Below are 22,832 nucleotides of genomic sequence, written 5' to 3' on the forward strand. Positions count from 1 at the left end.
AAGGGACAAGACATCAGCACATAACAGAGGAACTCAGGGAGAAAAAAAGGAATAGACAATTAAACAGAACTGATGTTGCAGGGTGGGGTCATAAACAGTTTCCAGTCTGTAGACTGGGACTGGGCTGAGCCTCTACCCCGGTTTTGGGGTGAAACAGCCTCCCCACATTTGTGGGCGTACCGCAACGCGAGTGGCAAACTTACTGCAGCTTCTCACACTTCTGATTGGCTGGCCCCCACTATTCTTTCCAAGACTGGGAAAGCCAAAATGGCGACAGCAGGTAGCTCTGAAGGGTCACCTGCCAGAAATACATGCTCCTCAATTTCACAGTGGCAGGGATTGCACAGGGACTGTAGTCCAGCCTGACTGTAGTCCAGGCACCCCCAAACTCAGCCCCTCCAGACGTTTTGAGACTACAATTCCCATCACCCCTTACCACTGGTCCTGTTAGCTAGGGATGATGGGAGTTGTAGTCCCAAAAACATCTGGAGGGCCGAGTTTGGGGATGCCTGCTCTAAACTAAAGAAACCTCTCGTTCTCAGCCACACATACTAAACATCCCTACCCACCTTCTGGGTTGTCGTGTTGGTCGTCTGTGTCGACGGCTTCGTGAAGGTGATCTTCACAGGGGACATGTGGGGCGGCAAGGAGTTGGCAATGCTCTGCATGATGCTGCTCATCTTGGGGCTGCCGCTGACAGGCACCGTGATGGTCTTGGTGACCGGCGTGGCGGCCTTAGGGACCTCCTTCAGGAGGACTGGGGAGGAGCTTGAGGAGTTGGTGCGGCGCCGTTTGCGGGGCTTCTCGTCGTCATCTGAGCAGCTCACGCCTGCCAACGAGAGAGGCGCCTCAGTCCGGTAGCCTCCCGTACTCTGATGCACCCACCAAGAGCGCTGCTCAAACCTCCCCAGCCCAAGCTGGCCCACATACCAAGACACAACTGCTGCTCTCTAGGTGGCCATTGGGGAAGGCCGCACCCCCCCCCGAGCTGCGGGGCCCTAGACTTTGGCTCCGAGGTCCAGTGCTAGCTGCACCACTGACCAGGAGACTGACCAGTGCTTACCAATCAGCCTCTCTGAATTTACCCGTGAGAAGGAAATGATGCAAACTCCTTTCTACCAGCTTGCTCAAACTGCTGGCGGTTTCAAACACATTATTACATTCATCCATTCACTTCTGCCAAGCCCAAAGGGTGGCTACCAAGGTTTGCAGCACACTGTGAGCAATGGTGGGGGAAGGGCCTGGCGTATGGCATTCAAAATCAAAGAACCCTCAGGCCATGCTCAAAACCTTGGCTGCCTCTGGAGGAGCCTGGCCCTCCTTTTCCTTGATGTCACTTACTCTTGACGTAAACGGCGCTCCCACTTGGCAAGACGACGACGTTGGAAGCTGGGCTGGCGGGTCGGGGGGATTTCACGGTCGCGACGCTGCCGCTCGGGACTGGGGTGGACGTCGGGGTTGAGGTGGTGCTTGTGTAGGAATAGCAAACCACCACTGAAGAGAGTGAGAGAAGAAGAAAAGGATGATGTGTAAACCAAAGCGTTTTCATCTGTTTACTTCATTCCTCTCCAGCCTACACTCCAAAGGGCTAGAGGTGGCGTACGCACTCTGCTTCCACAATAACCCCGTGAGGTATGTTAGGGTGAGTGGCAGTGACTGGCTCAAGGATACGGCCACCCGTCAGACGACTTGTGGAGGAAGCACACAATAAAGGGCCTGAGATGATGATCGTAGGGTCTAGGTTGGATCATATGGGGAGAGGCAGTCCTGGGCCGTTTAAGGCAATACAGGTCAAAACTACCACTTCAAATTGGGCCCAGAAACTAATTGACAGCCAGTGCAGTTGGGTCAAGGCTGGGGCCTTCTATACAAGGGGTAAGAGGGGCCCTGATATAGGTGGCAAAGGTTTAAGGATCGAGAGTCCAGGTCCCATCAGCCCCACAGGAGGCAGTGATGGTTACGAAGTTGGATGGCTTTAAAAGAGGATTAGACAAATATCTGGAGGAGAGGGCTATTGATGGCTGCTGGCCATGAGGGCTCTGCTCTGCCTCCACAGCTGGAGGCAACAATGCTTCTGAATGCCCAGTTGCTGGAAACTTGTGGATTTTCCCACAGGCATTTGTGAGAACAGGAAGCCGAACGAGATGGGCCATTAGTTTCATCCAGCGGGCTTCTCTTATGTTCTCAGAGGCCATCATCAGGGTTGCTGGGATCTGTATCCCAGCAACAGCTGGAGGAAGAGAGGTTCCCCAACCCCGGTTGAAGGCCTAAGCACGGTGACCCTTTCGAAGCATTAAAAGAGTCCTCCTCCCATTCCCAATATCCGAAAGAGAGGAAGGCCACCTACCCTCACCTTCTTTGCTTCCTGTCTCTGCTGGGGAAGGGAGAGCTGCATTGTGCTGGAGCGCCGCGTTGGCAACAGCGTTTGCCGTGACGGTGAAAGCGGTTTGGGGAACCAGCCGGGGCATCAGTGGGACGAGCCGGCGGCCTTCAATAGACCACTCAGAAGAGCTGTTGGGCCCAGACATGCTAAGGAGAAACACACAGGTCTGTAAACTGTCTGTTCCAAGTCATTCTCCCATTCCTAAATGGGTCTCCCAAACCAGAAAATCTCTCTCCAGGCAGGTATCGTGACCTCCCCGAATCCACCGCCAGGTGGGGTGGATTGTAAATTCACCCAGAAATGGAAAACATTTAGCTACTGGGTAGAACACACACTTGTTTGACAGTCCCAGATCCTAGAACCTTCCGCTCAAAATGGATCTCCCTTAGCAAGGCGTCTGATCAAAACCTTGGTGAGAGGTCAAAGTATAATTTACTGGGTGAAAGTGACCGATAGGCTTACTCAGAATATGGTCATTTCATGGGATGGGAAGGGTCCATAGCTCAGCTGCAGGGCACCTGTTTTGCATGTGGAAGGTCCCTCGCTTTTCCAGTTAAAAGGATCAGGTCACAGGTGCAAAGCGCGTTTTTATTTTTGAGATATTCCGAGAGGGAATTCATCAAGTCCAAATGTCCTGGGTCCTAGTCCAAGTACTTCAGCGAATACACCATAGTTTAAAAGTGTACTGTTTAGCGGATTGCAAGTGTCAATTACCATGGGGCAAAATGCACTGAAAAGAGACATCTAGAAATGTCCCTTTTTATCACTCAATTGAGAGTTGGTTTGAAAGAACCAGAAGCAGTGTTCTTGCAGAAAAACTGGCCCATTGGAGTTAACCAATGGTCAAGCAAGGGTAATACTAATGACAGGTCTCAATCATTTCTCCTCTAAAAAAGTCACCGCCTATCACTCAAACCAAATTCGGGAAGGACATAGCTATATGTATTTAGCTTATGTTCTCACCCCTCCGAAAACCTGCTCCTGAGGTTCAGCTGGCCTTTACCAGGGGCTGAGCCTTTAGTGTGGTAAGCCCTGGGCCTGTGAAACTCCTTGCCAATAGAGGTTCAGCAGGAACCATCCTTGCTCATTTTCAGACACCTTCTAAAAACTGTGTTATTCAGATGGGCCTTTTGAACCTAATATTCCTCATCAACCAGCTCTCACAGGTGTGCCTGTCTCTCTTTTTTTGTAATACTGTTGTAATACCTTGTGATATTTTATATGAAAATGTGGCTTATAAAAACAAACAAATAAAGTAATGGCGTACCAACTCATTCTTTCCATATCATAAATATGCAGTGTTATTTGAGATTACACATTCATGCACAGCTGTAGGTTTAACTTTTGAAAACCAACGGTGGTATTCTATTTCTTCATTTCAAGCATTTGTACAGGTGAAACTCGGAAAATTAGAATATTGTCAAAAAGTGCATTTATTTCAGTAATGCAACTTAAAAGGTGAAACCAATATATGAGATAGATGCATGTCATGCAAAGCAAGATATGTCAAGCCTTTATTTGTTGTAGTTGTAATTATTTGTCTTTAGGTGGGCCAATTATAAATGGAATGTAATTAATGAAATGTAATAGCGATGTTTATTTTTGTATTATTGTAACTATTTGTTTTATTACTGTGGCATTCCCAAAAGAAAGCATTTGTAAAAATTAAAAGAAAAAATAATAAGTTGCACTTTTCGACGATATTCTAATTTTCCGAGTTTCACTTGTATTGTTTGCATTACTTAATTTAAAAAAAACTTAAAGGGATTATAATACGTCCCCCTCCTTACTTGTGAGCAATCGTTGTCAATCGCTCATCATTGACCGCCCTTCGAACTTCAGCTCGATGCCTTTCTGTTGAAATGCTGTTGAAAGACGCCAAAGTGTTAGACACAGGGGTACAGGCCACAAGCAAGACAAGGCTTGGGACTTAAAAATCAAAGTGAAATGGATAGCTGTCAAAAAGCAATGCTATCATGGGACTTAATTAGCCCTGCCAGCAGACACTGGTTCACCTGCCCAGACTTCAATGCGATATATATCGTCTCCCAATGCCCTTGTTTCGTCAGACAAACAAGCTTGTCTCTGCACAAAAATAACGAGCGGAACAAACCTAACATTCAATAGCCCAGGCTGCTCTGTGGCCAACTTGGAAGTCATCATTCTTCAGCAAAAGAGCTTCCCTGAGATTGCTCAACTGGAGTTCTTAAAATACATTTGAGTCTATGCATTTTGTGGACCTTTATCGAGACCAAGTTCTTATTTCCCACCTAGTCTTCTTGAGTACTATGTGGTCCCTTTCTTCTCAAATGGACTTCTGCAAGTTTCCATCGCCATCAACAACCAGCCATTGCCTTTGGGGCGCATCGACAGCCAGACAGTGGATTGTATCCAACATAGTGAAAAATACCGCATTCCGTCAATGTAAAGATTTCTGCTTGGGCAGCAGAAAATCCTGCTCCCCCCCCCCCAACATGCACCCCCAAATCTGTTCTGGGGTTTCCGCCAACCCTCCGGAGCAGATCTGGAAAGGGCACAGGGTGCATGTGGGGACATGAGAGGGCGAGGAATTATCGCTGCAGAAGCATAAATTCTTCCACTGACAGAACCACTGGATACTGCTGACTGTGTTTGGGAAATAAATAGGCACCATGGTTTGCCAGGGATTCACCATCCTTAACGGACATTGTCTTCCTTTATATTGTAACTGATGGTCATGTCTAATTTTCTCAAGGTCAGCAACAAAGACGGTACCCGCTGGGAGCAGACAGCTGCACTTAACATCATCTAAATGGAACTAGGCAGAGGGCCTTCTCGGTGGTGGCGCCTGCCCTGTGGAACGCCCTCCCAACAGATGTCAAAGAGGAAAACAACTACCAGACATTTAGAAGACATCTGAAGGCAGCCCTGTTCAGGGAGGCTTTTAATGTTTAATAGATTATTGTGTTTTATTTTTCTGTTGGAAGCCGCCCAGAGTGGCTGGGGAGACCTGGCCAGATGGGCAGGGTATAAATAAATTATTATTATTATTATTATTATTATTATTATTATTATTATTATTATTATTATTACTACTACTACTACTACTACTACTACTACTACTAAAAAGCGTTTTGCCCTGAATTGGCTTTGTGCTGCACTGGCTGCTGTTTTTGTTTTTTTCCTGTGGTGTGTTATTTTATGATGTTATTTTAATTGACCATTGTGCCCGCCACGCTATATATTACTTAAAGGGGAGGTTCTAAACTTAATAAAGAGAAGCTTTCATATGTCATCTGGCAAAATCAGGCACTGTATCAATATATAGAAAGGAAAGGAAAGCAGAGCCTTTTTGGTGATGGCGCTTGTTCCGCGGAACTCTCTGCTGCAGGAGGCCCATCAGCCAGCTTCTATTGAAAAGAACAGCAATCCAGTGCAAACTAAGCTATTCTGCCAGTCCCTTGGCTGTTAGATATATGTGCTTATTTTTGGTGCTGTTTGTTGCAGCTTTTAAACTTGCATGAATTAATGGGTTTCAAGCATTTGAGGTTTGCAGTACTTTGCTGTATTGCAAGCCACTCCTTGTGGGGCTGAATGGGCAGGGCACAAATGAGTATGTTCCATCTACCTAAGGACTTTGGAGAGTTCTCCAAGGATGTCTTTCTTTTCCTTCGTGAGATCCCCCTGAGCGCGCAAGGCACTGATGACACCGGCATATGCCTCCAATTCTATAAAAGAAAGGAGAAAGATTAAAAGTGAACAATACATTTTGGGGGGGGGGGCAGAAGAGAGATCAATGAAAAGATCACAGAACCATAGAGTTGTAAGGGATCTCAAAAGCCCTCTAGTCTAACCACATGCGGAAAAATCTGTCTCTGCAACATCAGTGGGGAGCCTATGGCCCTCAAGGTGTTACCAGCCTATGATGCCCGTTGCCTCTAACCACTGGTCATGCTGGCCGGGGATGAAGGAGTCCCCCAACATCTGCAGGGCCATAGGTTCACTACTCGTGATCTCCAGCATCCCTGATAAGTGGCTGTCCAGCTTGTGATTTGAAACCTCTAATGAAGGAAAAATACAGTAGTGGAAAAATTTCCACCACATGCTTACTGCCACTAACACAACACAACCAAAAGAGGGGACAACAACCCTCAAGGCTTTGCTGATTAACATAGTGTCAGCTAGCACAGGGAAAAGTCCCTGATAAGTAATGATACAGAGACTTACTACTTGACATTGATTAAGATGAAACACATTTTTGGGGGTCCTCTAGCATTACCCTGGAAGGTCCTTTCATTCCTACAGTTCATCTTGGGGACCCAGATCTCATTCAGGCATGCATAGCCAGGGTCAGGTCAGTGTAAAGAAGATGACACCCTCCCCCCCCCAGCAAAGAACCCCGTAGGCATACCGAGTTTGCGAAGGATCCTTTTGCATTCATCCCTGCTGAGATCCAGCAGGGTCGGCCACACCACAGGCATTGTTCCCCGGTCGGTTTGCTCCCAAGGAGCTCAGCCTCCCTGTAAAGGGACGCAAATCAAGGGAAGAGAAAATCAGGCTTCCGTTGCAGGCTTCCAAATGCTGACCCACCAAAGCAATACCAGGCACCTGTGCCACTTGGTGGGGGGACCAAAGTTTGGAGAATTTAACAGTGGTTAACAAAGTCCCTGGTGCACAAAGGTAAAGAGTCTCTCTGCCTCGCTTTCTCCAAGGGCATGTTGGGAGAAGGAAGTAGGCTGCAGAAATATGGTCTGTGTAGACTCTTTGGGACTGTGGAACCACCTCAAAAGGGGCATGTTACATAAAAACATGAGTTAGAGAACATAGGAAGTTGGCCTTATACTGGGACAGACCATTGGCCCACCTAGCTCACTTACCAATACTGTATATGGACAACTGTGGCCAGATTCTCTCTATCCAGGAATGGGCATAGACGTAAAGTAAGTCACTTTCATTATCCCCCAAATTGCAGATAGGGAGACTGAGGAAGAGATGCAGAAAGACAGAGACAGAGAGAAACTGGCTTGACTAAGGCCACCAGGTGAATTTATGACAGAGGCAAGATCTGAACTGGGACTTCCTCATTCATGGCTCAGTCTATGAGCTTCTAGGCTACACCGGGTCACAAGCCAGGAAGGCGAATGGGGCACATGAGAGGAGGAAGAAGAAATCAAGTCAAAAGCTCGGGGCACAAGTGGCTGCTACACTCACAAACCAAAATTGTGATCTGTCCTTTGTACTGAGATTTATGTTTGTGCAGTTTAAATGTTGTGCCTTCAACCTATGTTTATTTTCCCAAGGCAGCTAGGAGAGCAGTAAAAACAAGAAGCGTACTGTTTTAAATAAATAAATACGAAGCATTAAAAATTAATGCAGCAAATTAAAACAAGCTAAACAACAAAAAATGGATTTACCTAGAGCAGGTTTGTCTTTTTACTTTAGAGCTTTTCATTGGGTTGGTTAGATTAATTAGATTAGACTGTAAAGCCAGAATGGCAAACCAGTGGGCCTCAAATTTCCACCAGCCCCAGATCAGGAGGTGGTGGTGATGATGATGATAGCAATTGCAGTCCTGCTTTGTTGTGCAGGGTCACGAGTCCCTAATTTTCTTTCCTTTAATTCCCACACAGACACTTCATGTAGAAAATCTATATACCATTGCTTCTTGTTTGTGTACCATCATCATGCTTATTTCTGCTCAATCGGAGGTGGGTGGTCAGAGGGATCAGATTGGAGCAGGAACAGCCAGTGCATTCGTTTATCAGAAGTGAAAAACTGGGCTGCTCTGAAACACCAAAAGACTCAATTCTAAACCAATTAAGAAATCAAATCCCCAAACAATCAATTATTTACAGCCAACAATGTTAAGCAAATAAAACAGTGGTGCAAATGAGATGCAGGAGATTTAACAGCCCTTGCCTGCCTTTTATCTCAAAACTTGGGGGTGGAGGGGGGGGGAGAGAACTAGGGAGTTATAACATTTCTTAAGAGGAAATTAAAGGCACACAGGGAGAAAATGGAGGTGGTGAGACTATTGCTGTTTTTGAAATGGTGCTCCGGAGTGGCCGGAAAAAGGAGACTGGGCTGGAAAGAACCCAGTTGGGTCAACCTGAAAGCCCTGTTTTACATGGCACCAGACTTGCAAAGGGTTGGGGAAGCAAGGAGACCCATCCCATGTCCGCTCATCTTTCATGGACCCTAGAGACAAAAAAACCCAACAACAACCCCAACCCTCACAAAACTAGCCACTGGAATGCAGGAAGGAAATGCCAGCAATAGGACTGATGCTGAATGGTAAGAGCTGGAAAGGTCATCTGAGGCCATCTAGCCCAAAGGTCATCAACCTTCTGTCTGGTTCAAAACCACAAGTGAAAAAGAGCCCATCGCCTCCTGAAGACCGTTCCACGGCTGAATAGTTCATACCATTAGGAGGTTCCGCCTAATGCTTAGTCAAAATCAGATTACCTGCTATCTTCCACCCATTTGGTCTGGTCTGGAGCAACAAGTTTGCTCCAACCTCTGCATGATGTTCCTCCAGGTAGGACAACTTGACCAAGTCTCCCCTTAAAACTTTTGTTCTCCAGATGAAAACCATGCCCTGCTCTTTCAACCGCTCTCCCTCGGACTTTGGCTTCCAGATACCGCAGCATCCTAGTCTCCTCCTCTGGACACGCTCCCTCCTAACATGACTCTGTCTGCAGGACACATGACGACATCAGGACCGTTGCCCTACAAATCTCTGAGGAAGCCAGTACCAAGTCTCTCATGGCAGGGAAGGATTTGTTCATTAATTTTATTAAGGCAGCAGTCTCGAGGCAGCGCATGAGATATAAAAATAGAATGCATCAGTAGAGGCGAAATACAATACAAAAGAAACACAGCTGAAAATCGGGCAGTGGGGCGAAAGCATGGGGAGTGTGTATGGAGGTCCTGGGCTGCCCAGATGACAGGGCACCCCTCTCAGCCTCGCTGATGTGATCCAAAGGAAAGGCAAGCCATTCGTCTGGCACAGCTTGGCTGCAGGGGTTGCCAGAAAGAGGAGTACTGTATAAGGTACCATCCTAGGGACTCCACTCCCAATTTGTGTAGGGTTTTTACTCCTTGGCCTTTTCTTCTCGCGAAGATATCCCGCAAGACAGAGGAGGTTTAGGATCAGAGTTTTCCTTCCTTCTCCAAGATGGGCTCCCTTCCCAGGAAGACGAGCCCATCTGCCTCTCACTTCCCACTTACAGCAGGGGTTGTCAACCTGGTCCCTACCACCCACTAGTGGCCGTTTCAAGATTCTAGGTGGGCGGTAGGGGGTTCTATGGCACAAGCTGAATCCTCCTTCCATCGAGCACTGGTGGGCGGTAAGGAAATTTTACCATCAAGAAAGATGCAAAAGTGGGCAGTAGGTATAAAAAAAGGTTGGCTACCCCTGCTCTACAGCCCATTCAGAAACTGCCTCCTTGACAACTGGACCCACTATTGGTCTCGTCTGCTCGATCCGCCAGAGCCTGTCTTCTTCACATGCAGGGGAAATCCCCAATGCACTGAGGGTTTGACACCCATCAGCTACCCTCACCTGGTTTAGCTGGTCAGTCAAATCTCTTTCCCATGGTGTGGCCAATGTCACATGCTAACAGCTTCTAAGAGCCACAGGTGGAGGCTGAGTGCAGGGTGGGGACCAAAGGTGGACAAGGTACCCCTGAGAAGCACAACATGTCTCCCACCAGAGATACTTCCCCTCCCCTAAAACCCCACACACCCTACCTTTTGATACTAACATAGTACTGTACAATCACAGTCCTCATTAAGCCACTGCAAACCTGGCTGGGGCCCTCCTCCACAAAGCAATGAATTAATGGTTAGTTCAGCCTTAATAGCCCCCCTGGAGCTATCTAAACAGCATATCCACACCCACACACTGGCAGCAAGGCCCTCAGGTCACGGATATTCTGGATTTGGCAGCGCAAAAACAGTTACCACCAGGAAAGCAGGTGACGCCAAACTGGTTTGTCAACCGATCGAAGGATTTTGATTTTAAAACAGATCAGCTACATCTTAACTAGTTGAGCAATTAAACTTGAATACATTTGCCTGTTGTCAAAACCTTCTTTATGACACATGGAAGGAAGAGATGACTTAATGAACAAGACGCTACTTGTGCAGAGAAGAAAAGGTCAGCTTTCGTATTTGCTGTTTCTTCTTCCCATTTTTTAAAAAGTAATAAACCAGAGCCAAAGTGAGTGTCAAAAATTACCGTATTTTTCCATGTATAAGACGCCCCCTATTTTTAAGGACTCCAATTTAAGAAAATAGGAGGGAGATTGCCCTGTGTATAAGATGACCCAGTTTTTCACATAATTTTTAAGTACAAAAAACCCCTGGTCTTATACATGGGAAAGGAGAGTAATTGTGTGTCCTTAATTCCAAGCCTCACATATTCAAGTTTACCCTCTCTGTAAACCAATTAGTGAACTAACAGTGCAATTCTGTGCATATCAAACATTAAGCCCATCTGAGTTCAACGGGACTTACTCTCTGGTAAGTGTGGTCAGGGTTGCAGCCTAATTAATGCTTTTAATTGAAGGATCTCAGAAGAGTTTGCCACTCTTCCCCATCCCAAATTTATGCACGTTCTGTTCTGGAAACAAAACAAAAAAACTTTGATGAAAAGAGGAAGAGGAACACACAAACTGTACATGCAACCTTAAGGCAAGGACAGGAAATGTGCCATCTGATTGATGTTGCTGGACTACAACTTCCATCAGGCCTGGCCTGGAAGGTCAAGGGTCAGGAAAGATGGAAGCTGCAGGCCAATAACATCTGGAGGACCACAATTTTTCCATCCCTGGCCTGGTGGGTCCATCGTGCTATGTAGGAACTGAAAACTGATGCCTAAGATGGAAAATGAATCACTGATTTTGTGTGTGCACGCTGCTGATTCTTGCGAACCAGAACCTGTTTTACTTAAGAGTCAAATCAACCAAGAGCAACACAACTTCCTCACAAGTAGGCAAACTCAAGGCTGCAGGCTTGGTGAGAAAAAGGGTTCAAAATGTGCTGCCACATTGAGAATGAAGCTGTCAAAGTGGGAAAGACAAGGCTGAAGGGGCATATTTCATTCTCGCCTGCCCTCCCCGCCGGCAACAACAGACTTACTATCCACTACTGTTTGCAATGGTGGACAATGAGGATTAAGGGGAGGAGGAAAGGGGCCAACAAAAGCAGATCCCAGAGAAGGAAGGCCGGAAAAGGGGGCAGGGAAGAGGGGGTGCCACAGAGGAATCTCCGGTGGGAAAGAAAGAAACGGGTCCACTTGGCAAGAACCCCTTGGAGGAAAGGGAAGAGAATCAGAGGCAGAAACAGAAAAGGCAGCTAAGCAAATCAATCAAATGGCGGGCAAGGAGGAGGGAGATGGGACACAGAAACGCTCTTTCTTTCCTGCCCTTAAAAACAACAAAATAAAAACCACAGAGATGAATTGGGAAAGAGGGAGGCAGGCATGCAAAGTAGCCCCAACCAAGGAGGGCTAAACAGGCATAGCTGCCAAGTTTTCCCTTTTCTCGCGAGGAAGCCTATTCAGCATAAGGGAAAATCCCTTTAAAAAGGGATAACTTGGCAGCTATGAACAGGGGGGGGGGGCTGGGGAGAAAGAAATGCATGTAAAGATCATCAAATGGGGAGGGGGAATGAAAAGGAGAAAGGCAGGGAGAAATGTAACAGTCACAGCCCCAAATTATTCCCCCCTCCCGCTTTTTTTTTTTTTTTTGGTGGGGAAGGAAGAGAAATAAACCAAAATCGAGGAAAGAGGAAAAGGAAGCTGGGAGGAAGAGAGAGCAAAGGTAGCAAGAGCCCAAACACACATAAAAGAGAACCAGGCACCAACCAATCAGCGGTGGAATCAGATAAGAGGCTACGCCAAACTACAATATAGACAAATATTACATGATATGGAAAAGATGGGGGGGGACTTGAGAAGTGGAGAATACTGTATCAGTCAAATCAAACAGCTGGAAGACAGAGAAAGGTGGGGGGGGGCAGATAGGGGAAATTACAGTTCTCCATCTTTTTTGACTCTCTGAAAGCAGAGGGTGGGAGGCAGGAATGAGGAAATTACAGATACCCACATTTATTCTCTTCTGAACCCCACACCCCAAAAAATTCAAGGGGGAGGGGGAAAGAAATAAAATAATAAAAGCAGCCAATAAATTGGGGGGGGGGCAGTGTAGTAGATAGAAGAGATGGAAAGAGGGGTGATGGAGATTGTATCTCTTCTTCCCAAATATTTGAGGGGGGTCAGGGTTGAAGAGAGGCAAGTGGAAAAGGAGCAATCCTATACAGGGTGAGTCTTTTAAAAGAGGCCCCGTGGAACATGGGTACTGTACTCTGTATCCACAGGGCCTCTTTTTAAAGGACTCACCCTGTATAATTGAGGGTAATAATGAATCCCTTCGATGTAGGAAGCGGCCCATCCACCTGGAAACAGCGAGAGATGTAGATGCAAAGAGGTGGAAGGAAGGAAGGAAGGAAGGAAGGAAGGAAGGAAGGAAGGAAGGAAGGAAGTCATTATTTGTATACCCCTCACACACAAAAAGAGACGGGGGAGGGAGGGGGATGAAGAGAGGCACGCAGAGGAGCTGCCACAGCCAGTCGTGGAACTGAGGCAAATCAGCTCCCATTCAAACTGAGGATGGAATAGAATCGAAGGAGGAAGGCGACCATTTATTTCACACACAAGAGAGCAGGAGGGAAATCAAATATCGCACTGGGGTTGGAGGGAAGGGAAAGGGCAACGAATTATTATTATTATTATTATTATTATTATTATTATTATTATTATTATTATTATTATTATTATTTTGTCTCCCATCACCCCTCCAAAGAATGAAAAGACGAGCTTATCTCCTGAGTTTATGCCAATAAAACTCAGAAACGTGAGGAGAGGCAAGCACGAAAGGAGGGAACTGAGGAACTCCCTGCGACAGGCCTGCCCTTCCCCACTTTCAAAGGAGAGGAAGATGAGGGTCTTGCTCTTCCTCCTCCTCTTCCTCGCTCTCCTCCTCCCCCCCCTCACTTCCCTCCTCCTCCTCCCCGGGAGACCCACCTGCCGATCCTCCCCCGGGGAGACCATGGATCCCGCGCCGCCCGGGCTCGGCGGGCACCTTCGGCTTCTGAGGCGGCGGGATTGTTTGGCGTCGGCGCCAGCTGAAGGGAGCCAAGATGGCGGGCAGAAAAGGGCGCCGCGCGCAGGCGCGGACGACACGCGCAGAAGGGAGGGGGAGGAGGCCGACGCCCGAGGCATTCTGGGGGGTGTAGTTTTTCGCTCGCTCTCGAGCTTTGCTTCTAAACGCCGGCGGATTGAAATCAACGAAGCGCTTCCGGCTCCAGAGCACAGCGCTCTGGCTGAGGGGCGGCCGAGGAGGAGGAGCAGGAGGGGTTGGGCAATCATAAATTCGCGGAGCTGGAAGGGGACCTCCGAGGGGCATCTAGTCCGCATAGCTGCCAAGTTTTCCCTTTTCTTACGAGGAAGCTTATTCAGCATAAGGGAATTTCCCTTAAAAAAAGGGAGAACTTGGCAGCTATGAGTCCGGCCCCGTGTTGTAAGTCATGGGCCCCGGTTTGCTCATTTCTATATATAAGGGTGCCTACATTCTGCATGTGCAAATGGCTTGAGATACCTATTAGGTCCATAAATTACCATGTAGCACATATTCAACGCAAAAAACAGTGACAATTTCTTGTTGACAAAGGGCAGCTGGACATATAAAGGGCCCCATTACCTTCAGTAGCTTAGGGCCTCATCAAACCTAAATCCGGCCCTGGGCATGATGTTAACATCAGACGCATTGCAATGTTTTGTGCTACGTTTATGCTGTTACATGAATCGATGGGGGGGGGGTGGAGAAAAAGCTCATATGAATCCGGCAGGGATGAGCAGCTCTTTTGAGGCCATCCGAATGGGTGGCCATCATTGTTCCCTCTTGTGGCGGTGAGTTCCGCAGATCCGCTATGTGCTGCGTGGGGAAGTCCTTTCTTTTTCGTGCCCTCCAGCTGTCAGGACTCTTGCAACGCTCAGATTCGTTGGATGTCCCCGAGCTCCAGCACCTACGAGAGAGAAAAACTCCCTGCCCTTCCAGAAATCTTCATTTCTTTGCTTGATAGACTGTTTACACTGCTTTGTTGTTGTTGTTGTTGTTGCTGCTGCTTAAAAACAACCCTCAAAGCGGTTTACAGCAAGATAAAACAATAAGATGCATTGAAACACGCATACCAGAGCGGGTTAAATTTTACACCAGCATTTCTAAGCATCTGGGTAGGCTTTTCTAAACAATACTGTAATGTGTTTTGGGGCAGAGGATGGTGCCTGCTTGATATCAATAGGCAGGGAGTTCCAAAGTGTAAGTGCTGCCATGAAAAACGATCAAGCTCTTCCCAATATGTAGCGGGTACAGTATTTATTATGTGGCTCCTGCGGCAGTGCCAATTTCTTTTTTTTTAAAAAATATTTTTATTAATTTTCCAATTAAAACCAATTATATCACATTCAATATTTCAAATTATACACATATATATATCAATCAAACCGAATGTTATGCCAAATCATCTAAATAATTTATTTTTGGGTTCCCATGCTTCAAGAAATTGGGAATTCCTCGCAACTGTCCACTGCCGTCTTATTTCTAAAGTTCAAATCGTCCTCCAAGCTCATAATATTCCAAATCTTCCCCTTACAGTCACCTAGATGTTTTCCACTTTCATCCAATTGTTCCAGCTGCTGAGATAAATGTCAAACGAAGTTTCACAGATGTTCTTTCTCCTGTGTGAGTTAATCAGTCCAGCCTCCCCATAAATCTTCTTAGTGGAGCTCCCTGTTGCGACGGAGTAGCAGCGCCATCTTAAAAGGCTCAAATCACTTTCATTTTCTCTCATAGCCATGAAGATTTACGATTTATTTATCTTTATAGAGTTTACAGCTTTTTCAGGCAGGAGACCCAAACATCCAACCATGAACTCTTGGTAAATTAATGGATCTCCTTGCCCTATAGCTGAACTTAGCTTCAGGTCGCTGCTCCAATTTAAAGTGCGTCACAGCTCATAAATCCTCCGAACGCGTCCAGAACTCCTTCCGTCTGACTAGGGGGGGGCTTTTCTCATCGGCAACTTCACATCTTTAAGAAATATGCTCAGTAACAACAGCTATAAAGTTCAACTCACACAGTCTTTTGCTTCTCTTTCACTCCAAACAAGCCAGGACATCGCGTCCGGGAAGATACGAGGCAACAATATGAAGAAAAAATAAAAACTTGCTTCCCTTATCGCTCCGTCCCCATCAATCCTTCTTCCAGATGCCGTACATTCTTTGACTCCTCTCGCTCAGCAGCATAAAATTCTCAGCAGTAAACAGCGCTTCTTCCCCTCCTTCTGAAGTATGTCCATAGATTTAAGCCTAATTATCTTCTTTAACCATGGAAATCCCCGCCATGCAGATTAGCGTCCGGGAGTCCTGGCCGTCGTAAGTGCTCAGCCCAAGCTCCCCCCACTCCAAAAACAGTCGGAGTGGGTCTGGGGGCATCGCGGGCCAGCGGCCCCTCTCCGTAACCCCCGGAGAGGGTAGGGGGTTGCCATTTACTCCCCTAGCAACCGCCAAATTCCTTACGAAGGTCAGAGAGATGGAAAACAGGTCCGCCATTCCTGCAGGCGGAAACCGGAACCCCGCGGCAGTGCCAATTTCACCAAGTCTGGTTTTGTTCTGTTTTACATATTTTATATTTCGGAGTGGCTAAGCAAACAAATAATACTTGCTATGCACGCCCCCTTGCGCGGTTTAGCGAATGGTGGTGGGCTTGCTGTTTCTGCAAATATATAATGTATTATAGCCGAATGATTTCGACCAGCGTGAGCGTGCCTGCTATAACCGCTTTTGAATAAATTCAACTGAGGAAACATAAACGCCTGCTGAAGCAGGCAGGCACTCAACACGTGCAGCTCGCTCGAATGAATCGGGGCTCACCTGTTGAATGCCTGCCTGTCACTAAACCTAAGGCACGAGCTTCGGGAGGCGGAGAGTGTGGTTATTCCAACACAACTCCAAGAAAAAGCAGCTGCCACCAATCCCTGTCTTGTTCTATTTTTTATTTTTTTCATTCCCTCCCATTCCCTATGGACGTCCACCGTCCTCCCTCCACACAGAGCGCTGCAAATGGGAGCCGCACATCTTTGTTGATGGAACCACTTCGGCTGCGTCCCCTCGGACCAGGGACGTGAAGGGAGTACGGGCAGCGACGTTGGACATTAGGCTTCTTTTGGCGAATCGTGCTCTCTAGGCAATCGTGGCAAAGGGACTGGGCTGTTTTTATGCAATAAATGGGCATCGTGCATTTAGAGCAGCGTTTCCCAGCCTTGGGGCGCTGGCTGTTTTCTGGACTACAATTCCCATCATCTCTGACCACTGGGTTTGCTAGGTAGGGATGGTGGGAGTTGTAGTCCAAAAACTTCCAGAGATCCAAGGCTGGGAAACACTCATTTAGAGGGTTTTTAGAGTTATAAAGTGATAACCAATGCAAGTCCTACTCAAGAGTACCGGTAAGCTCATTTTCTTTTTAAAAAAGCCTTTAGGCTCATTTACCTTTTTTTACGTTTAGGTTCATTGGAATCGATGGGTGTCCCTAACTTGACTCCATTCATTTCAACGCATTTTCTCTTACTTCCATACCAACTTTTTTCTCTCTCTTTTAATGAATCCTTGGGATTCAATTTACTCCCTTTAAACCCCCCCTCCCCATATTTCAGTTCCCCAAGTCCAAATTTGCATATCATGCAAGCCATTGGCTGATTATTATGCCAATCGCTTGGTGTGGTTGGGAAAAGGTTAAGGCGAAGCAACCTCCCCCTTCTCCCCCACTGCCAACAAGTTTCCCCAGCCCCCCCCCCAATCACTTATTGCAAGGTTGTTCCTTTAGGACAGGCACGTCCAGCAGGTAGATCGTGGTAGATCACTGGTAGATCACTGGCTCCCCCCAAAGAAACTCAACAACGTTGCCCCCCCTAAAAAAGCTCAGCATTTTTGCCCTGCACCCTTTAAAATGGGCTTTCCTCCTCCCTAAGAAAAACTCAGCAACTTGAACCCCCCAAAAGGGGGTAGATCACTAGCAGTTTTTAACTCTGTGAATAGATCGCAGTGTCTTGGGAGTTGGCCACCCCTGCTTTAGGAAATAAATCCTTGGGGGGGGGGCCGTTTCTTGCAGACATTGGCATGGGATATAAATCCACAAGTATGTATGGTAAAAAGTAGGGGTTTGCACCAAACACCTTCCCTACTGGGGAATCAAAAATAATTAACATTATTATTATTGTTATTTATTTCATTGCATTTATATCTCATTTGTTCTCCAAGGAACTCAAGGTGCTGTAAGTGGGTATCTAGCAAGTTGGTTTTTTAAAAACATTCATTTTCAAGCTCTTTATCACACTTTCCCACAAGGATAGCCTTGAGTACAGTATTTCTACTGCCCAGCTTCAGCAGTTTTTTTAAAAAATAAAGTAAAATAAAAAACTCTCCTTTTGTCTGTTATGGCTATGCAGTGGGAGTTGGACCTAAGACATTGCAGGGCATCAGAATGGGGAAGGTAAGAATTGAATTTAAGAGTAAGAAACCCACTATGATTAATATTGGGAAACTATGAAAACCAGGAAGAAGGGATCTGAGGAAGTCACTAAAATAATGTTTAACAAAGTAAGAGATTGGAAAATGAGATGCTTGTTTGTTTTTCCTTTTTGTGTTTTTTTTCCTTCCTCTTCATTTTTTTTAGAATTTAATGGGATTATATATAAATAGTTGGGGGAACTCCAACCCGTATCTCTCCTTGTCATCCTAGGGCCTCTTGGTGGCAGGGGGAGGCTCTGGGGGAAGGGAGGGGGGGTGAGGACAAACCCATCTATAAAATGGACTACATTCGACTCTCATCGTCCACGGGATTCCCTTGTGGCAGAAGGTGTCTGGTGGAGGGAGGGAGAGAATGTGGATGGATATGTTCTGTATGTTTTTGTTTTTTGTGTTATTATATAAAACCAATGAAAATTATATATATATATATATATATATATATATATATATATATATATATATATAAATAAACAGAATGGGGAAGGCTATTTTTTCTCTGTCCACACTGGGTGAAGCCGGGTGTTCCTTCCGGACAATGCTATGATTCCGCCCCGCCCCCCGCCCCCCGCATGATTATGTTCCAGATGTGCTCCTCTCTCCCTCTCCCAATCCAAAATGCTGACATCAGGCACAACGGACCAGACATTAGCCATGGAAGCCACAGATTAGAGAGCAATGCGCAATGCTCATTTAAAGCAGAGGGGGGGAAGCCCACCTCGCTGACAGCTTCTCGGTGCTGGGCTTGACTCAGGCCAATTCTTTTTCCAGGGAAATTACCAGATTGGGGTTCCCTGCATATGCTGCAGGGACCTCGGCACTAATGGAGCCTGGAGGAAAAAGCAATAAAATAAGGAAGCGCCTGTCAGAATCCTGGAGCTCAGCGACTTCTCATTCCTGCCACGGGGCGAGTCTTTGGTTCACGACTGTCATCAAGCCATCAGGCAAACCTGTTTTCCTTTCTTAGAAAAAACAGTGAAGGATCCGTTCCCCCCCCCCCCCATCACCCTGGTTTTTCTCTGTATGCATCGCTTCCAACAGCATGTTGGAATTATCTGCAATTTTCCAATTGGATTGCGTGAACAGGGAAGAAAAGAAAACTTATAACTTAGCTACAATGTAGGGAGGGGATGCTGTTCTTCTTCCCTGGTTTAAATTCTCTCCTCGTTTAGGTTTGGGTTTAGCCTCTTAATCATTGGCAGGCAAAATAAGGCCCAGGGGCCAGATCTGGCACAATCGCCTTCTAAATCTGGCCTGTGGACGGTCCGGGAATCAGCGTGTTTTTACATGAGTAGAATGTGTCCTTTTATTTAAAATGCATCTCTGGGTTATTTGTGGGGCATGGGAATTCGTTCATTTCCCCCCCCCCAAAAAAAATAGTCCGCCCCCCCCATGGTCTGAGGGATGGTGGACCGGCCCACGGCTGAAAAAGGTTGCTGACCCCTGATTAAGATGCAGGGGTCAACAAACGTTTTCAGCAGAGGGCCGATCCATTGTCCCTCAGACCTTGGGGGGGGGCAGACTATGGTTTTTTTGGAGGGGGGGGAATGAACGAATTCCTATGCCCCACAAATAACCCAGAGATGCATTTTAAATAAAAGGACACATTCTACTCATGTAAAAACACGCTGATTCCTGGACCATCTGCAGGCCGGATTGAGAAGGCGATTGGGCCGGATCCGGCCCCCGGGCCTTAGTTTGCCTACCCTGGTCTTAACGGTAAGACCACCAGTGTTGCAATACGTACCAGCTTTTTGTAATGTGTGCTCCGGTTGATTGTTGGGAAGTTGTGCTTCTGTGGGTGAATGCAGACCCTGTAAGTGTCCCTAATTTCTAAGGACAGTCCTGGATTTACAGAAGCTTTCCCAGTTTCTGATTTGACCCTGGAATGTCCCCCTTTTCCCTATTTTCATTGGAGAAATGTTGGAGGGTATGGAGTTTTGTGACTCCCCAAGCCAAGGAGATACAATCTTTAGAAGACATCTGTTTGCAAAACAGAGAGAGGAAGGACAGGTTTACCAATTTATTCTTTCCCCCCGCCAAAAAATAATTGGGTGAACTTGACAAAAAAAAAAAACCACCACTCAACCTTGAGCTGAAAACAGGATGCAGCTGTTAAACGATGAGTTTGAAGCACCTTATTTCCCCCAAAGATTCCTGGGAACTGTGGCTTGTTAAGTGTGCTGGGAATTGTAGCTCAGTTAGGGGTAAACTACAGTTCCCAGGATCCTTTGTTGGAAAAGAAGGTGCTTTAAATGTATGGCATATGCTCTCTTGCATAGGTTTAGCGGCCCTCTGTGGCTACTGGTTCAGGTACTGAATAGTCATATATTGCTTGTGAATGGGTGTGTGTGTGTGTGTGTGTCAGAGAGAGAAAATGAACGGAGAGAAATTAAGTTATACAAATTTACGCAGTTCTTATTTCTTTATGTCTGCAGGAGAAATTCAGGAATGAAAATTATCTACTTGTGGCCACCGATCTATCACTATATCACCTGTATGTGGCTCACCTGTATGCTAGGCACTGCACAACAATTTTAAAATTACAGTATATTCCTGCGTATAAGACTACTTTTTAACCCAGGAAAATCTTCTCAGAAGTCAGGGGTCGTCTTATACGCCGGGTCGTATTTCTTATACAGTGAGTATATCCCAAACTCTGTATTTTAACTGGAAAAGTTGGGGGTCATCTTATACGCCCAGTCGTCTTATACACCGGAATATACGGTAATCGACACAACATGCAGAATTCCTACTCGCCTGCCCCGGAGAAAAGATAGAAACCAATAATGTTCCTTGGACTGTGCCACGATGCAGCTTTGAGCCTCCCAACACACTAAAAACATAAAATTAAATGTGAGTGTACATCTGGAAAGCTCTTTAGAAAAACATACGGCTAATGCATATTTGAATGCTGATGCGGTTTCAAAGACAGAGACATACTAATATTAACAGTATGCACGTAGAGGGATTTTTTGAAATGTAAAGGGGGATTCTCTCAGTTAATATAAAGCACGCATATACTTAAAAACTCATTACCAAACAGGAAAAAGTCTTTTTAATGGATCAGCTCTGGATATTTTATTATACAAGAGCCATTTCCAGGACACTTGGGGTGAGTGTGAATGTCTGGAAGCTTTATCACAAAGGAGTTTGTTGGTTTTTTAAGTTGGGTTTTGCCTTGGTCTCTTTGCTAAAACAATGGGTTGGAGGCTGCAATGGAACAAATCCTTAAAAAAATAAATCAGGGCTGCCTGGGTGTAATGGGAATAAATAAATATGGGGCAATGAACTCCAAAGCAGATTTCTAAAGGAGTTCAGCTCACCACACTCTCAGTAATCAAACCTAAATTTCAAACTGCATTCCTCAGAGGAATCACATACCCTGTGGGATTTTTTCAAAGGAAGGAACCTTCCTTGCAACCCAGGGCAGTGAATGAAGCCTCCAAGCCTTCTTCAGCACACACAAATGGCTGCAGGTTTACAAGCATAAGTCTCCTTTGAAGACAATAGGGCTTGCTTTTGAGTGAACATGGTTAGGAGGATGTCAAAAAAAAAATCATACTGCCTTCCATCAGGAAAAGCAGGACTGCTATGACTTTCCTCAAATTAGCCTAAGAATTATTGTTCAGTGGATTGTTATTATAATACATTTATAAGATCATAAGCAATCCCCTTTCTTGCCATCCTCTAAAAAAATATATCAATAAAATCAATAATTCTTTATTGAATTTGTATACCATCCTATTATACCCACAGGTCCTCAGGGCAGTTACAACATAAAATCAGAATATAAAAAACAAATTATCAAAATGAAAACACAAAATCAATATCCCTTCCTCTCTCACTTCCCAGTGTAGATGTTGGTGTGCTCAGCCCCCTAAGTGTCCAGAATGAGCTTGCTGCGTCCCAAACTTTTTCTTCTTAATTAAATTTCTATATTGCCTTTAATCCAAGGACCACAAGGCAGTTTACAAAATAAAAATATTGGTGAGAGCCTGTTGGGCTTTTGCACATTTTACTGCTCCTCTGCAATGTGGTAGTAGGACTGTACAAAGCAAGGCACTGCAAAAGTCCATCACCTTTCTGCTGTCTTCGACCTCTTCTTACTTTCGTGTTATTCCCCCTGCTCCGATCACCCATTTGTTTTGTTTACTCTTAAAAATAACGTTATTTTCCAGCTCTCCCCCTTTTTATCCGAACCCTCTCCTTGCGCATGTGCACAACCTTCCCGCTTCTGGCTCCTCCAAGGCGCAGGCGCATTTGAACGTCCCGCGAAAGAAGAGAGGGGTGGGACTCCGTCTATTTGCATAGAAGAAAGCGCGCAGGCGCAGGAGCTCTGCATCCGGGTATCCCGCGGGAGACCTGAGTCCTCACAGTTAGAGAGACAGACGATACGCTTCACAGGCAAAGGGCACCAGGGGTTATGGGAATCGTGAGGTAATTCCGGTTGCCAGTAAACAGCGCAGTGCTTGCTTTCCTCTTCCCGCCCCGTTCGCTTTTCCTTTTATGCGGCGTTTCTTAGGTTCCTTCACATCCTGTCTCCTTTAAGAATAAAATACATGTCTGCTTATTTATTTCATTAAACCATTTTTGTCTAGGCTCATAGGATCATAGAGTTAGAAGGGAGTCGTCGTCCAACCACCTACAATGCAGGAATCTCAACTAGTATCAGGCATTATTATTATTATTTTATCTAATAAATAAGATAATAAATAATAACAGTGCCAATTCCACCTACCGAAGTGGTCGAGCGGGCGATATCGCAGGTAAACTGCCCCCAGGTTGCTAAGAATAATTACATATTTTCGTATACCACGCCTT

The 22,832-nt window shown here is 46.0% G+C and overlaps 1 protein-coding gene across 7 annotated transcripts in view; it reads right to left on the minus strand.

The window, feature by feature from the left end:
- The window catches only part of EMSY (EMSY transcriptional repressor, BRCA2 interacting), a 38,440-nt gene extending 24,879 nt beyond the window's left edge, over nucleotides 1-13,561 (minus strand). For 5 of the 7 annotated variants that reach the window (XR_009557520.1, XM_060273926.1, XM_060273924.1 and 2 more), the window contains exons 1-7: nucleotides 13,452-13,561; nucleotides 6,774-6,882; nucleotides 5,991-6,090; nucleotides 4,174-4,248; nucleotides 2,348-2,529; nucleotides 1,342-1,494; nucleotides 570-829 (exon numbers count right to left, since the gene is read on the minus strand). Coding sequence is in view for 6 of the 7 variants with exons in the window: in XM_060273926.1 (XP_060129909.1) it covers nucleotides 570-829; nucleotides 1,342-1,494; nucleotides 2,348-2,529; nucleotides 4,174-4,248; nucleotides 5,991-6,090; nucleotides 6,774-6,843 (840 nt within the window). In the remaining variant the exon portion in view is untranslated. The remainder of the gene's footprint in view (nucleotides 1-569; nucleotides 830-1,341; nucleotides 1,495-2,347; nucleotides 2,530-4,173; nucleotides 4,249-5,990; nucleotides 6,091-6,773; nucleotides 6,883-13,451) is intronic. The other 2 variants (XM_035115218.2, XM_035115212.2) reach the window with 1 other exon arrangement.
- Between the last annotated feature and the right edge of the window lie 9,271 nt (nucleotides 13,562-22,832).

This window comes from Zootoca vivipara, chromosome 4 (genome assembly GCF_963506605.1).
Source record: "Zootoca vivipara chromosome 4, rZooViv1.1, whole genome shotgun sequence".
Taxonomy (NCBI): Eukaryota; Metazoa; Chordata; class Lepidosauria; order Squamata; family Lacertidae; genus Zootoca; species Zootoca vivipara.